At 61.4% G+C, this 14,279-nt stretch overlaps 2 protein-coding genes across 2 annotated transcripts; one reads left to right on the forward strand and one right to left on the reverse strand.

Annotated features, from left to right (window-relative positions):
- Positions 1–3,783: 3,783 nt before the first annotated feature.
- Positions 3,784–11,287, reverse strand: NDUFS6 (NADH:ubiquinone oxidoreductase subunit S6). The gene is made up of 4 exons (XM_043601574.1): positions 11,118–11,287; positions 10,316–10,369; positions 4,846–4,968; positions 3,784–3,960 (listed from the first exon to the last, which is right to left on the reverse strand). Exons 1-4 carry the CDS (start codon positions 11,247–11,249, stop codon positions 3,892–3,894), a joined length of 378 nt encoding a protein of 125 aa, XP_043457509.1. The 5' UTR covers positions 11,250–11,287; the 3' UTR covers positions 3,784–3,891.
- Positions 11,288–12,352: 1,065 nt separating this feature from the next.
- On the forward strand, positions 12,353–13,440 carry MRPL36 (mitochondrial ribosomal protein L36). The gene is made up of 2 exons (XM_043601558.1): positions 12,353–12,735; positions 13,028–13,440. Exons 1-2 carry the CDS (start codon positions 12,491–12,493, stop codon positions 13,341–13,343), a joined length of 561 nt encoding a protein of 186 aa, XP_043457493.1. The 5' UTR covers positions 12,353–12,490; the 3' UTR covers positions 13,344–13,440.
- Positions 13,441–14,279: the final 839 nt, after the last annotated feature.

The following is a 14,279-nucleotide window of genomic DNA, read 5'->3' on the forward strand; positions in this document are numbered from 1 at the left end:
GGCAGAGCGGATTCACAAAACCCTGCGCTGCCCACGAGAACCCCGCTTCAAACAGGAAGCAGGCGGGTTGCAGGAGGAAGGAGGGAGAAGCATGGCCCAAACTTGAATCAAGGAAGACAGGAGCGGCCACGGGACGCAGGCTGTGCAGGCATCAGGGCGGAGGAAGGAGCCAGCGTGTCCGGGGGCCCTGCACCACGTCTGGTCCACAGGCGACGTCTCCCGGAGTGGGGAGGACCTGTCACATGGGCCCTTGGGGCCAGGGAGCTGCCCCAGACCTGGGGCCTGGGGTTGGTTCGTGTTTCTTAGACAAGCAGGAACCTCGGGGCTGTCTGTCCATCCAGCTCAACCTGAGAAGCACCGGGGTCCTGAGTCACAACCACAGGGAGCTACAGGCCAACACCCCTCACCTGGAACCATGCACGTGGCCTCTGTCCCCGGTCTCTGCCATCCCCTGAACACAGGGACACCGGCTGCAAAGCAGCGTATCCCGGTGGCCATCCTGGCCTGCAAAGGACAGCTGTCTCTGAGAAGTAGGGACCCCTCAGAGCCCACAGAGAGCACGCCCCCTGGGAACAGTCCCGGGAGCCCCCAGCACAGCTCTGAACGGCCAGGCTCCCTCCTCAGTGCTCTGCTGGGCCGGTCCAGAAGCCTCGCCTCCTCTCCTGCAGACCAGCGTCCACCCTGCTGGCTGCGTGGCCCAGCCCCTGCCTTGGCCTGAATCCGCTCCAGGGGGAAACCTTCCACTCCACACCGCACGTGCTCCCGCTGCCACTGGCCATGCGAGCCGGGTCTGCTTTTCTACAGGGAGGGGTGTCTAAGGTACCCCCCAGGTCGGCACACTTCCATCCCGGGCGGTGCTGGGAACTGTGCTCGGGCAGGACGCGACAGGGGCGGTGGGGCAGGCGTGTTGGCACAAGGGGTCTCGCACCTACACCTGCATCGCCTCGCGAGGGCCGTGCGCCCCCCCAGTAATGCCACCCACCCCCGACCGCAGGCAGGCAGGCTTCGCGGGGTGACCACGCCACCAGACACGGCCCGTAAACAGTTTATGCGCTTGCCTGCGGACAACCGGTCAGTTCGATACATTTCCCCCTTCGTCAAAGCCCAGTACTCGTCAGGTTTACTTCTCCTCTCGGGGCCGGAAGAGGAAAGTTAGCGTAGGTGGCCGAGTCGGGGGGCGCAGGGCTGGGCTGGGCACGGACCCCCCTCCCCGAGGGCGTGGGCGGTCAGGAGAGGCCTCCCTCAGCTTCCCACCTGCACTACAGGGAGCAGCCTGGCCCCGGAGGCCCGCTGGGGGCAGGGGCGGCCCCATGAGGCGCACACCCAACACTGTCACCGGACTCACTCACAGCACGGATCAGGAAGTGGCTCTCAGAGCTGGGAGGAGGGGGCTGCCCTCAGGCTGGGACCTCCACTGCTCCTCGGTGCCTCTGGTCCCTCTCGAGAAACCTGCATTTGGCTGTTCCAACTTTAGTGGGTTTTCGTTTGCTTCCTCTGGCTCCAGAAATACATATTTCCATTTTTACGTCTCAAGGTTAACTGGGAGACAGAATGTTGCATTTTCACCTTATGCAAACTTGTCAAACGTGTGTGTTTATGCAGAAAACGTTCTCATAAAGGGAAGGCAAACCCCCTCTTCTCCCGTGGCTCCTTGCCAGGACACGCCGTCCCTCTGGGCACACGCCCACACTCTCGGGGTGCGGTCTGCCCTGACGCCAGGTGGGAGGAGCATGTACCCCGCTCCCACGTTCCCTGGGGGGGGACGTGTCCCCCAAACCCTCATCCACTGAGTGGAAGAACAGGCCTTATTTAGAAACCCGGTCTTCGCAGGGGTCACTGGTGAAGACGAGGTCATAGTGGAGCAGGGCCCCTGCCGATGACCGTGCTCAGACAGGACACTCAGGGGCAGGACGGAGGGAAGAGGGGCGATGGCCTGCGAGCCCAGAAGCCACAGGGAGCCCAGAGGAGGCTTGCCTGTGCCTTCGGAGGGAGGGCGCCGGGGCCCTGGGGCCACCCCATTCCAGACTTCTGGCTGCGGTCCTGGGTTTCGAGCCCCCGGTTTGCAGTAGCCTTTCCTCCCTGGACGCCCTGGTGTCTGTGGCGCCCACCTACTCGTCCTTGGGAGATCACCAACCCCACGGTGGGAGGGGGTCCCCAGCACAGCCCGCTGGAGAGCCAGGCGACTGCCACACACAGACACACTGGGCCACCAGCCCCTTCCCGGCATGCTCGGCCCAGGAGGACCCCTACCTGGCCAGGCAGGGGACAGGGGACAGGGGCTCAGGGCTGACATCATCCAGAAACCCCCCACCTGCCCCAGATACTCCCGTGGATGACATCACTGGGGCCCCCCAGGCCCCCCTGCGCCGCCTGATGACATCACCCAGGCCACGCGTCCCGTGCTCTGTGTGAGGCTGTCACCCGACTCCACACCCGTGCTTCACATGATGATGTCACTGGAGCACACCTGGTTCTGCGTGAGGTCACAAGACCCCGCACCCCTGGCCTTCACGTGGATGACAATCTCACCCAGGTCCCAGAACCTCTGCATGGTGATGCCACCTGCCCCCCACCACTGCTCTGCACGATGACATCATCGGCCCCCCCCACCCCCGTGCTCCATGTACGGACACCCTCCGACCCCCACCCGTGCCCCACCCCACGCAGCCAGCCAGCTGTAGTTGGGACAGTCCCTGAGGTTACTAGACACAGGCAGAGTGGTTTCCCTCACATGTGCATCCTCCCACTCCCCTTCTCCTGCCCCAGGGCCTCAGGGTCCCTTGGCCCCTTCCCCCCACCCTGCCCCTCCTCTGACACTTGCTCAGAGGCCCACCCTCTTGTGTGGCTCCAGCCAAGGAGCTTCATGAGGACCCACTGTGCGCTCCCAGGTGGCGCCTCCCCTTGCCGGAGATGGGGTCCAGGAGGGCCTCTGCGAGTTCTCCACATGCCGTGGGGGACGACCTCGTGCCCAGGACTCCTGACTGCTCTAGGCCAGTGACACTACTCCCGTGTCCAGCTTCCAGGACTGAAAACCGAGGCGCCCTGCGCGAACCTCTGCACTGGGTGATCTATTCCTTCTTCCTGACGCCCTAACAGTTTCCTTTCCTCTGGCCCCTAAAGGCTCGAGCTTCAGTGCTTTGTGATCAGAACACGCCCCGCTGTCCTTTCTCACGGGTCCCCCTGGGACGCGGGGGCCCCGTGGTCTGTGGGTTTCCTTCCCTCCTTCCTGGTTTAGTCAGGGCCTCACCTTCCATCTGCGTCAGGAGCCTCCTCCGGGACCCCACGGGCCACAGGTCAGAGCCCACGGGGGCTGCACCCAGCCTCCTTCCCCTCCCCTCTAAAGTCCTGTTACTTCTGTGTCACCTCACACCCATTCCTCTTTTCATTACACGGATTGCCTTGAATTTGGCCCGTAGGTGACCGTACCTTCCGAAGATGCTTAGTTTCCGGGCTTTAAGAGTCTATATTTCACCCTAAAGATGAGGACACAATGAAGCGCGGGCGCAGTGGAGTGGCAGGGAGGGCACACGCTTCCAGTCAGAGGGTGGAGGCCTGAACCCAGCACCGGCCCCTGTGGGAGCTCCTAAGCCTGACGAACCTCCAATTCGTCCGCGAAATCGGAGAAGCCCTTCTCCCTCCCGCCCCTCGGCCACGCGGTGCAGTCACCCGGATCGCAGGAGGTGCCGCGAGGCCCCCCGCGCGCCCGGAGGAGGACCCTGCCCTTCCAGGTGGGTGCTCGTTCCCAAGTCCTCTCGGAAAGCAGCACGCGTGCGGCTCGCCGTCCTGGGTCACAACGCCCTTTATTCAGCCGGCGGCGCCCCGTGACAGCACCGGGCTCTTGGCTGCTGCGTGTTAAGGCGGAGACGCCCGCGCGTGCACAGCTTGGCCACGCTAATGGTGATGCTGCTGTCTGAACTGCAGTCCACAATAGCCGCACGTCCCAGTTTTGGTTTCCTTGTCCTGAAAAGATTCAAGAGGAGAGATCTCATGTTTCCACATTCTATTCCAAGTGTAAACACTGAGACACCAGACACAGACCTGAGTTACAGCCTCACCTAGAGACGGCGGAAAAGCTCGGAGGTCGCTACGGGACCAAGAACCACGGTGGCACCGGGGGCCCAGGTCTCGCTACACCCTGACTCGCTGCGGCCGGGGCAGCGGACTGAACCCCAGCTCAGCACCTACGCCAGAACCTGTGGTCCTCTCGAAGGAGCACCGCAGGGAGCGGGGATGGGCACAGCGGCCGCCTGGGGCCTTAGCTCGATGCCCATCTGCCCTCCCGGCCCGGGACGGCCGAGCTCTGGCCCTGAGCACAGAACTCAACGGACGGGAGCGCGTGGGGTGCCGAGCAGAGGCCCACCCGCGCACCCCCGGACCGGGGTCCGGTCCGGGCGCACGCCGGCCCCTAGCGGACGGGACAGCGGGGCACTGCTGACCCCCTTCCCCTCCATGACGCCACAGCAGCTGAGCCCCAGCCCCTGGTCGCCTTCTCCGCTCTAACGGCCCCGCGTCTCATCTTCCCTAAGGCTCTGCGCACCCATCCACGTGCACAGGGGCCGAAACGGCGGTCCCAGGAAGACGGAGCAGGCGCGTGGAAGGAGAGTGGACAGTCGGCGCTGGCTACACGAAGTACTTCACACAGCACCTCACGGCGCGTCCCAGCGCGAGACGACGCATCCCAAGGCGTGAAGGCGCGTCCCGGGGGACAGGTGCCCTTCACGGGGTCCCTGCGGCAGGGTCCACGGGCAGATCGAGCGGGAAGGTGGGCGGTCGAGGTCGGCACCGCGGTGGCCGCTCTCAACAGGGCACCTCAGACTAGGACAGCAGGGACAGGGGACACGGTACCAGGTTTATGTACACTTTGGGGTGGCCAAGAGCCCCCCCGCCGCCGTCACACGCGACCACCCGACGGTCAGCTCCACTCACGGGCTGCTCAGCTATCAAATCGATGGCAAAATTTTCATTCACCTGGAACAAGAGGAAAAGAAAAATTCGTAGAGCCAAAAACAACAGCTTCATAATTTGATGCAATCCAAGTTTATGTGGACACTGCCCCCAGGCCCCCAGGCCCCCAGGCCCCCAGGTCCAGCCGGCACGGGCACAGTCGCACACAAGTGTCTGAGTGCAGACACACACACGCTTCTGGCGCTTCCTGCGGATGCAATTTCAAACGTACAGAAACAGTGCAAGAATTTGAATACAAATCCCTCTCACTTCTCTCCCTTGCCAGAACCTGGATTCCAGACCGTTAACAACTGCCCGGTGGGCTTTGTCCCAGGCTCTCCTCCCCGCACCAGCCACCCACTGGGACAGGTCAGGAAGAGCCATGGGAGGGACTGTCCCCAGCAGCACCCCGCTGTCACAGAGGAGAGGAATACAGCCCCCAGAGGGCAGCGGACCTGGGGAAACACCCAACTGGGGATGGCGGGGCAGGGGAGGGAGGAGAGGGCAGGGGAGGGAATCCAAGGGACAATGGCACTCACGGTAAGTGCAGGCACCAAAACACGCTAGGCTCAAGTCTGTGACTTTACCGACTAAAAATTCAGTAAGTGCCTTACTAGAGATAAAAACCGATAAACAAAAGCAGAGAACCGATTTCTTCCACCTTCCTCAGGCCGCCCAAAGTTTCTTTTCACGCAGGTCCTCGGGCTACCGGGACGCAAGAGAACGTGACCCTCGGCCCGCCCCCCACCCCCACCCCCACCCCCACCCCAGGAAAACTGCATCTCAAGGCTGGAAGCGCCCCACGCAGGAACCTCGCCATGAAGAGACCAGGAGTCGGACCTGACCCCGCCCCCGTTAGACACTCAGAACAGAGGCACAAACACCTCTAAGGACCACAGTCAGGAAGACCCAGCTGCAGGTGACCCCACAGGAGAAAATGACCCGGGTCTTTTGACAAGTGAGCTCCAAGGACACAAATGGACAGATAGGAGGGGGCGCGGGGTGGGGGTGGGGGGGCGGGCAACACATAAAGTTAAAAGAAACAGACATGTCAGCAGTGCGCGGAGCTTAGGCTCCAAGATACAAACTTAAAATGAAATTTTTAGTAACGGGACACACCGAGCGCACTTGCCACCCCCTGGACGCTTCAAGGACTCCCGGGAACCTCACTCACGGGAAGTGGTGCTGCAGTCACGTCGGCATCTGCGGGACACACGTGCGTCCCGGTGAACCCGACGTCACGGAGCGACGCGACGTCACGACCCGCTCGGCCGGCCGGCGCTGGCGGGCCGCAGGGCGCTGCCGGACAGAGCGGAAGCCGGCGCGGCCGCTGGAAGCTGCTGAATCGGAGCGGCTGGGCTCACAGGACCAGGGGGCCGTGATACGTTCCCTCCGCGTTGAAACGGCCACTCGAACGTCCCGGCTCGGCACCTCACGGCTCTGACGACGAGCCACCGCGGCAAAATTCAGACGCGGGCCAAGGGGCCCGCCTGGCTCGTACGTGATTCGCAGCGGGCCCGCCACTCGGGGCCGCCTGGTGGGCACCACGCAGACAAAGCCTGGAGGGCCGGGCAGGCCGTACACGTGGAGCATCAGCGTCGGTGTCCAGGGAAAGGGCTGAAGCCGAGACCACACGGTCCCTGGCGAGCCCACGGCCCGGTGTGGGGGCCGACTCCGGTGTCCCGCCGCGGTGGGCCAGCCGTGCCAGGGGCCGCAGCCTCCTCTCCCGGAGGGCCTCCCTCGGGAGGTCCCTGCCCCGGCTCGCCCTCCTCTCTGACGCCGTCGTCCGCAGCCATCGGGACCCTGCTCTCACCGTCGGCGGCAGGTGTGGACCCCGCTCAGGCCCACGAGGAGCAGCTCGCTCGACGGCACCTCCAGATCTAGCATCGTCCACCCACCCAGGCAGGGAAACAGCGGCGTGGCCACACGTGGAAGGTCACCCGCGCCCGGAGGCTGAGGGTCACGTGACCGAGGCACACAGTAGCCGGAACGCCGTCAGCAGCGGCGTCCCCAACAGAGGCCCCAGGAGACAAGACAGGAAGCGTGAAGCCGCACAAGGCCGCACAGAGCACACACCGCCCGGTGACTCTGCGACCCGCTCGCCCCATCCGCCTCAGTTCTGACGTGTCACTACGGGCGGGCGAGAAGTGAGCGCTGGGTCAGTCCCGGTGACCAGGCCGTGCGGGTCCCCACCCCGTGTGCCCAGAGCCCCGCCTACCGCCTCAGTGAAGATAAGGAAACAAAGGTCAGGCACCATCTTTACCAATAGGGGGGTGGGGCCTCTGAATCCGGGGTGATAAACCCAGGAGTAGGTCAGAAAGGCACAACTGACCTCAGATTCTCCGGAGCCAGCTGACTCCGTCCAGAGGACGCGGGACCCAGAGCGGCCCGGCCCCTCGCTCTCCCAGGCACCTCACCAGACCTGACGCCCCAAATCCACGGGATGGGGACATTTTGGAAAAGTTTAGTTATTTCTTAAAAGGCTTTACGGTTACAGACCCTGACTCTGTAAGACCCTTCCTCCAACTTCTATTTCCAGAAACACAGTAGGAAGTTACTGGGAAGTACGGCTACGTTCGAGCCAACACACCAGCTGCGCGGGGAGGCCAGGCAGCGCGGACGCGGGATACGGACGTGCTGGGTGTGGACGCACTGTCCTACCAGCACTCTGAGCTCGGCGCCCTGTGGACGGCCCCGCCGCTCCCGATGCCGGCACCTTACGGCGGGCTGCAGAGGGAGGGATGTGCTCACTCACCTCTGCTGCAGACAGAGCCACACGCCCCACAGATAAAGCCTCGTGCTGTAAAACAGTATGGTGTCTACCTAAGTGACAAACGTGTCACAAAGGGCACACTAACAAACCCCCAGGTCCCATCACGGCAGTCAGACAGACCACCATCTCCCGCGGGAAGGGCAGCTGACACCGGAGACTGACACAGGACTGCCCCCGTCACTCAGCTCCCCGTCACTCAGTAGGTGACCCTGACCTACCGTGATGAACGTCTCGTTCCCAGGACTCAGGCCAACCGCAGGAATACATACACTGAGCCGCAGAAGAGGCAGGGCCCAGTCCCAGCACCAGAGCGCGCCCAGCTGCCGACCCTGTTCCCACGGGCACGGCCAGGAGCGTCCCCAGCCCTTCCAAGGGACGAACAGAGAAATGCCACGGCGCCCCGCGTGCTTCACCTCAGCTGTGAGCACACGCTGTGTCACAAGCCATAAACCGATGGCTGGACACCTGTCCTATACGCGTCACTAGTGTAACAAACATGAAACTACCTTGTTACGTGCCTCTTGGTCAACCGACTTGGGCACAAACATGTTTAGGTCCAAATACCTAGTGAGCTGTTTGTATTTTTTAGCTGGTGTTTTGGCAGCAACAGTTCCTATGGAAAGTGCAGATCAAAGACACAACACAAAACACAGGACCACACGAGACAGTATTAATCTGTACAAAAAGGAATCGCAGCCTAGTTGAGCAACCAGTGTCCTGCAGGACGTTAACCGTGTTCATGGAGAGCTAGAGATTTAAAGCAAAGTAAAAGCCCCAATCCAATTATTTAGAATATCGACTGTTTTCATACTAATACCAACATTTATACCCAGCTAAACGTACATGCACACACACACGTATATAATTTTCAAGGCAAAATAAAAACTGAAGTTTTCATCCAAATTAAAAAGGAAGCTACATTTGGAGAAAATGCTCAAAAACACCCCTTAGGACTTTTGGACAGCGGTGTGTCCACGGGTGCTTTGGGGTGACACAGGTTCAGGGGCCACTCAGCCAGTGCCAGGAGGGCGAGCTCAGACACGCGGAGCAGGACCCAGCACAGGGCTGCAGAGCCACCAGCCGCGAGGCGCCCAGGGCCAGCAGTGTCTGGACCCTGCAGTTTAGGAACTCAGTTTCAAGGGTTTTCCTCTGGGTCCGGGGGGTAAACATACAGACAGGCCATGCCCCCCACCCCAGGAAGCCAAAGGTCCGTAGACCCCATTCACCCCACTGTCAAGACAGAGAGGATATACCTGGGAAGGGAAATGTTTCAGAAGAGCCACGCCTATGAATGCGACCCCCAGCTGTGTTGGCTTCTTCCAGAAGGAAGGAAAGCGGGAGCAGATGCCTACTCACCACTTACAAACACACCGTGCACCTTTACAACGTGAAGATGTGCCCCTGGGCCCTCACGGTCTCAGCCAGGAAAAGGCCACGCACACACGGAGCTGGGAGAGGGGTGCAGACCTGGGGGAGCTCACAGAGCGGGGCGACGCCTTCAGCACTGCCCCGTTCCCACTTTACTCGCTTTGCCAACTCTGATTTTGTTTGTTCAGTTTCAATTTTAGGTTGCTTCCCTGATGCAACCCCTCTGCCGCCACCGCCCCCTCCCCTCCCCCACCACCCCCCACCCCCGCCCCTCCGGCCCCGGCAATCAGAAGCCAGAGGCCACACAGTTTCCAGCAGAGAGGAGCTTGTGACAGACGCAGGTGCTTGCTGGAACATCAGAAGAGCTGAGGTAGGGGGCCGGGGGCCAGGCCACAGGGACGACCCCCAAGCTTCAGGACCCATGCATTCCCCACAGGGCACCAAACTCCGCCTCCTCCACCTGCCCCACCAGGCCCACAGAGCAGGAATGGAAGTAGAAATGTAGACGCTAAGAGCAGACAATGTAACCAAGATCAGCGGGGAAGGGAACACGAATTAGGGACAACTGAGGAGCAAGGAGAAGGCTGACTGAGGGAAGGACGGACTCAGGGCGACCGTGGAAAACAAACGGACTCAGAAGTGGAAAACCGGCCGAACCAACACGCACGGAGACTGGGGAGCTGGCAGCGCGGGTGAGGAACCAGGACGCGAACAGGCCCCTGCGGGCTGACTCCACCGTCAGCCCTGTCTCCAGCGGTTACACGGTGGGTGAGCCGTCAGACCCACGCGGGGAAGGACAGGCCTCGCGCTGGTTTCAGCGTGTGCATGTCCGTCCCTGTGAGAACACAGTCTGGTCTGTCTGGCAGTAAATATGAGAAGCGTACTCCAAAGAGTGACCAAAAGAGTAGTTTTTAAAAGCTGCTGTGACTTCCTTTAATCTGAAGATCTCAGGAGTATAAGACACAGAAATGGAGAGGGTAAAAAAGATCACTCCCATTTATACAGAAACCGAGAGACATAAGATGTCACTTTACAATGGGGGGGGGGGGGGGGACAAAACAAATACAGGCACATTCAGCATTTCAAAGACAGGCAAACTTCCACAGCCTCCAGGGTGCCCCCCCCCACCCCAGTTTGAGAATTTAAGTCCAGAGATTAACGTTTATTTCCTGTTGGTTACATAAAGGTTTTACCAAAGCCTACCTCTCTTTCACTAGACGTTTGGCTTACCTCTTTCTGGCGACCTACAAATCGGATTTTCCTGTAGTCCTTATCATCATAAGCCTGAAAAAAAAAAAAAAAAAAAAAAGACCTTATATGATTTTCACAGCCTGATCCGGGAAGAAGTCACTTCATACCAAGAGTAAACAGTACAGGAAATAGTTATCTCTTAACATTCTGGCCACTCATGACCAAGTGCGTGAGGCGCAAAGTGTAACTTCGTGACCAGGGGCATTCTCCAGCGAGATACCGAAGGTGAGACTGGACAACAATCGGAATCGGAAGGTAGCGAGTTGCGGTCTGAAAGAGCAGAGACCAACTCGGGCAGAGGAGGGGCACCCCCAGTTTTCTTTCACCTGTGGCCGACATCGGATAAAAGTGCCGGCTAGGGGACTCCTTAATAACACAGGTACCTCGCTCACTTTTCCGCCTTCTGTTTTAGACTACAGCGGCCCCTCGGCTTGTTAAAATGTACGGCCTAGCACCGCGGACACGACAGGAAGCGCACGCGGGCCCCGACGGTCAGCCTGTCCACAGGGACGGGCCTGATGCTGGAGCTGGCGACGCTCGGAGGACGAGCCCACCCTGACTGCAGAGGCACGGCGGCGGCCGTGGGGGTGGGGCGGCTTCCGTCCCGTCGGTCAGAGCGTGGGACCCCCGCACACACCCACCCTAATGTGAACGGGGGCCGGCCCGGGACTCGGCCTGCGAGACCCTGCCCACCGGCCGGCGCGTCCCCCGGCCGCAGGGGGAGGGGACCGGAGGGACGGGAACCCGAGATGGAGGGCATCCTCCACGCCGCGGCGGCTACCTGGCCGGTGTGCGTAATCTTCTCCCCGGTCGGTGAAGTCCGCACCCCTAGACACCTGGCGCCACGGGGCAGGCTCAGCGCCGCCGGACCGCTCCGGCCCAGCAGCCGGCAGAAGGTCACCGTCGCCGCCATCTTTGCGGGCTGACCCCTGACCCGGCGCACCGACGCGCTGACGGCGTGCGCACGGCTTCCGCGGGGGGGGGGGGGGGGGGAGGGGCTCTTGCTGCGGCGACTTACGCTGGGGGCGGGGACGCGCAAGCGCAGTGCGCTTGGGCGAGTGCCTCCCAGCAGGTGCAACGGTGGGGCCCAGGCTCAGTACTGAAAAGGCGGGAAAATTTGTGCGCAACCTGAGCATTTATCGACTGCTGAGTGGCCCTCCTGCCAGGGCTAGGGCAGAGCAGGATGGAAAATGAAAGGGCACTCTTCACATTCGATGACAATTGATAATCATGGAAGGAGGTTAGGTATCTAATGTTTTCATTGGCGAAGGGTCCTTGCATTGCCTAAACTGTATGTACATTCACGTTGCGCAGCGCGCATTTCTGTGTGGGCGCGGGGACAGCAGAAATTGGGATTTCTGCAGCAGAACTCCAGTGAAGCTACCAGTAGGACACATTCGATGTCATCCCCATGCAGATCAGCCCCGAGGGCGCCCTGCTCTAGAGCACGCCTGTGCAGACCCGCGATGGCGGTCCCGGTGCTTCCCTCTCCAAACTGCCTGTTCATAGATGGGTCAGGAGAGCCAATTACGCCGAGGGCGATGGGCACGGGGGGCAGACTCAGAGTTCAGAGCTAGGGTGGGGATGCCCCCCCCACCCGCCAGGAGTTGAGGACACCCACAGCCGGGATTCCGGGAGGTGGAAGAGAACTCAGCAAGGTGAGGAGAGACGAGATGCACCGGAAATCTCAGAACGGAAAGATGCCCACAAACAGGTACCCAGAGGCAGGCTCAAAGCTCACCTGGGCAGGTGCAAGAGTGAGCTCACTGCCTTATCGATGGTGCGCAGATGGGCCGCCGTCTGCAGGTCGCCTCCGTGTGCACGGACAGTAGATGGATGGGTGGGCACACATACCCGGAATGACAAGATGCACTGGGTTCAGTGTGGACTCTGGTGGTGGGTAGATGGGTGCTCACCGTAGTCCTTCACCTTTTGTTTGAAGTGTCTCATTAGAGAATACGGGCGGGAAAAAAAGATATGTAACTGCAACCAGTTAGGACCAGTGCCTATCTCCACTGCTTCCCTGAGCCTCGCCACATTTCTCCCAGATGTGCACTTAATACAAACGTGTGAATTCTTCTAGATTTTTGTTTTGAGCCGGTATTCGTTTTTTTTTTAAACGTCTACTTGGTTGTGACTTATTTTTCATTCCAGATGTGTATTTCTGTTCCCATTTTGTCAGCCTCCGAGGCCGTAGGTACCCAGTGGCGGGAGGGCGTCCGCGCAGGGGTAGCTGGGGCTCCTGCAGCTCCGCCTCTGCGCCCGGCGCTGCGGGGACGACCACGTGATCCTGCCGCCATCTTTTTTTCTGGCGGACACTGCGGGCGGCGGCTTCCCCGCTCCATTGCGCAGGCGCATGCGAGGCGCGCGGGCGACAGTCCCAGGCGCCTTCTTCCCAGGTCTGTGGTCCAAGGGGTCGCGTGGGGCAGGGGAGGAGGAGGGGGCGGAGGCTCGGGAGTCCCCGGGTGCGTCGCTGCCGCAGGTCCGGGCTGTCCACGCCCCGGAGGAATGCTGTCCCCGGCCGGCGGGCTTCCCCGGGGCCCGGAGACAGACGAGGGGCGGGGGAGCCAGGGAAAGGGCCCGGGGACAGCCGAGTGGCGGCGGAGGGGCCGGGGCGGGGGGGGGAGGGCTGGCGGCGAAACTCCTCCTCCCGCGCGGAGGCCATACGGATTGTTTCTCGGTTCCCCGCAGGCCCGGCCACCACATGGCCCGCGTGCTCGTGGCGAAGATGCTGGCGTGCGCCCTGAGCCCGCTGCTCCGGGGGAGCCCCGGGCCGGCGAAGCCCCGCGCGCTCTCCACTCTCCTGGCGGGACCTCTTCGCACCGCGGGGCCCGCGGGACCCTGGCCCCTGCCCGGCCGCCCCCTGCCCGGCCTGCAGCTTGCCCTGGGCTTCAAGACCAAGGGCGTCATCAAGGAGCGCTGTCGGGACTGCTACCGGGTGAAGAGGCGCGGGCGCTGGTTCATCTACTGCAAAACGAACCCCAAACACAAACAGAGACAGATGTAGGTCTCCGCCGTAAAATAATGTGCAAGACTGTGTCCCTATCTTGAGGAACGGTACTACCTCGTGGAAAGGAAAATAAAAGTGAAGCGGTGCCTAATCTGAGATCTGTCGAGCCTCGGGTTTTGTTGACTCTACCGCGGGGCACCTCACCCCCATGTAGCAGCGCAGCCAGGTCAGCTGGTCAAGCCAGAGCCCCGGATGGAAAGCGCATCGTTCTTATCTTCTGGGCAAGCCTTCCGTCCGTGCTCGGGCTGCAGGGCAGGAGGCAAGATGGAGGGGGCGTGGGTCTTGCTTCTGAGGCCCCAGTTGCTTAGGAGGCGCCCCTGCAAGGCGGCGTCCGGCCCTGTCCCCGCATTTAGCCCGCCTGCAGCTTCTGAGTGCCAACTGCCCCGCTCCCTGGCCGCGGATAAGCATGAAAGCCTTGACGGCAATCCTTACGTCAAGGAAAGTTTGGCTCCCCGAGTGTAAAGGTGTTTTAGACACCAGTTAGACGTGTTTGTCATCTCTGGTGACGCACGAATGGACACGTGTGTGGTGTGGGTGCGCTGTGCACACGTGCATGTCCCCGTATGCATGGATGTGGGTGGTGTGTGCACGTATTTGTACGTGCATGTCCCCATTTGCGTGGATGTGGTGTGTGCACGTATCTACACATGAACGCACGACGCACCTGGAGGGTGTGTACTAAGCAGAGCCGCCGTGGGACTCCGCAGGCATGTGGCCTGGAGCCCGTGGCGTGCAGTGTTCTTGTGTCTCGTGTCCCAGCGGCTGTGTCACCCGCATGGTCTGAGCCCCCCACACAATGTCCCCGGCCCCCCTGGCAGCCTTGGTGTCCGGGCCACAGCTGGAGCGGGTTGTACTAGGAGGACAGTGGTACAGGCATCGCACCGCGCGTGGGCAGCTCCCGTGTGCCACGCTAAGGCATGGCGCACACACAGT

This window comes from Prionailurus bengalensis, chromosome A1 (assembly GCF_016509475.1).
Source record: "Prionailurus bengalensis isolate Pbe53 chromosome A1, Fcat_Pben_1.1_paternal_pri, whole genome shotgun sequence".
Taxonomy (NCBI): Eukaryota; Metazoa; Chordata; class Mammalia; order Carnivora; family Felidae; genus Prionailurus; species Prionailurus bengalensis.

What these genes read in the sequence shown, in the direction of transcription:
- NDUFS6 (XM_043601574.1), bottom strand. Translation starts at nt 11,249, where the DNA reads ATGGCGGCGACGGTGACCTTCTGCCGGCTGCTGGGCCGGAGCGGTCCG. An exon ending in TTGTAGGTCGCCAGAAAGAG is followed by an intron (nt 4,969 to 10,315) that starts GTAAGCCAAACG and finishes CTCTTGTTCCAG; the next exon opens with GTGAATGAAAATTTTGCCAT. An exon ending in CCAAAGTGTACATAAACCTG is followed by an intron (nt 3,961 to 4,845) that starts GTACCGTGTCCC and finishes GAATCTTTTCAG; the next exon opens with GACAAGGAAACCAAAACTGG.
- MRPL36 (XM_043601558.1), top strand. Translation starts at nt 12,491, where the DNA reads ATGTGTATTTCTGTTCCCATTTTGTCAGCCTCCGAGGCCGTAGGTACC. An exon ending in CCCAGGCGCCTTCTTCCCAG is followed by an intron (nt 12,736 to 13,027) that starts GTCTGTGGTCCA and finishes GGTTCCCCGCAG; the next exon opens with GCCCGGCCACCACATGGCCC.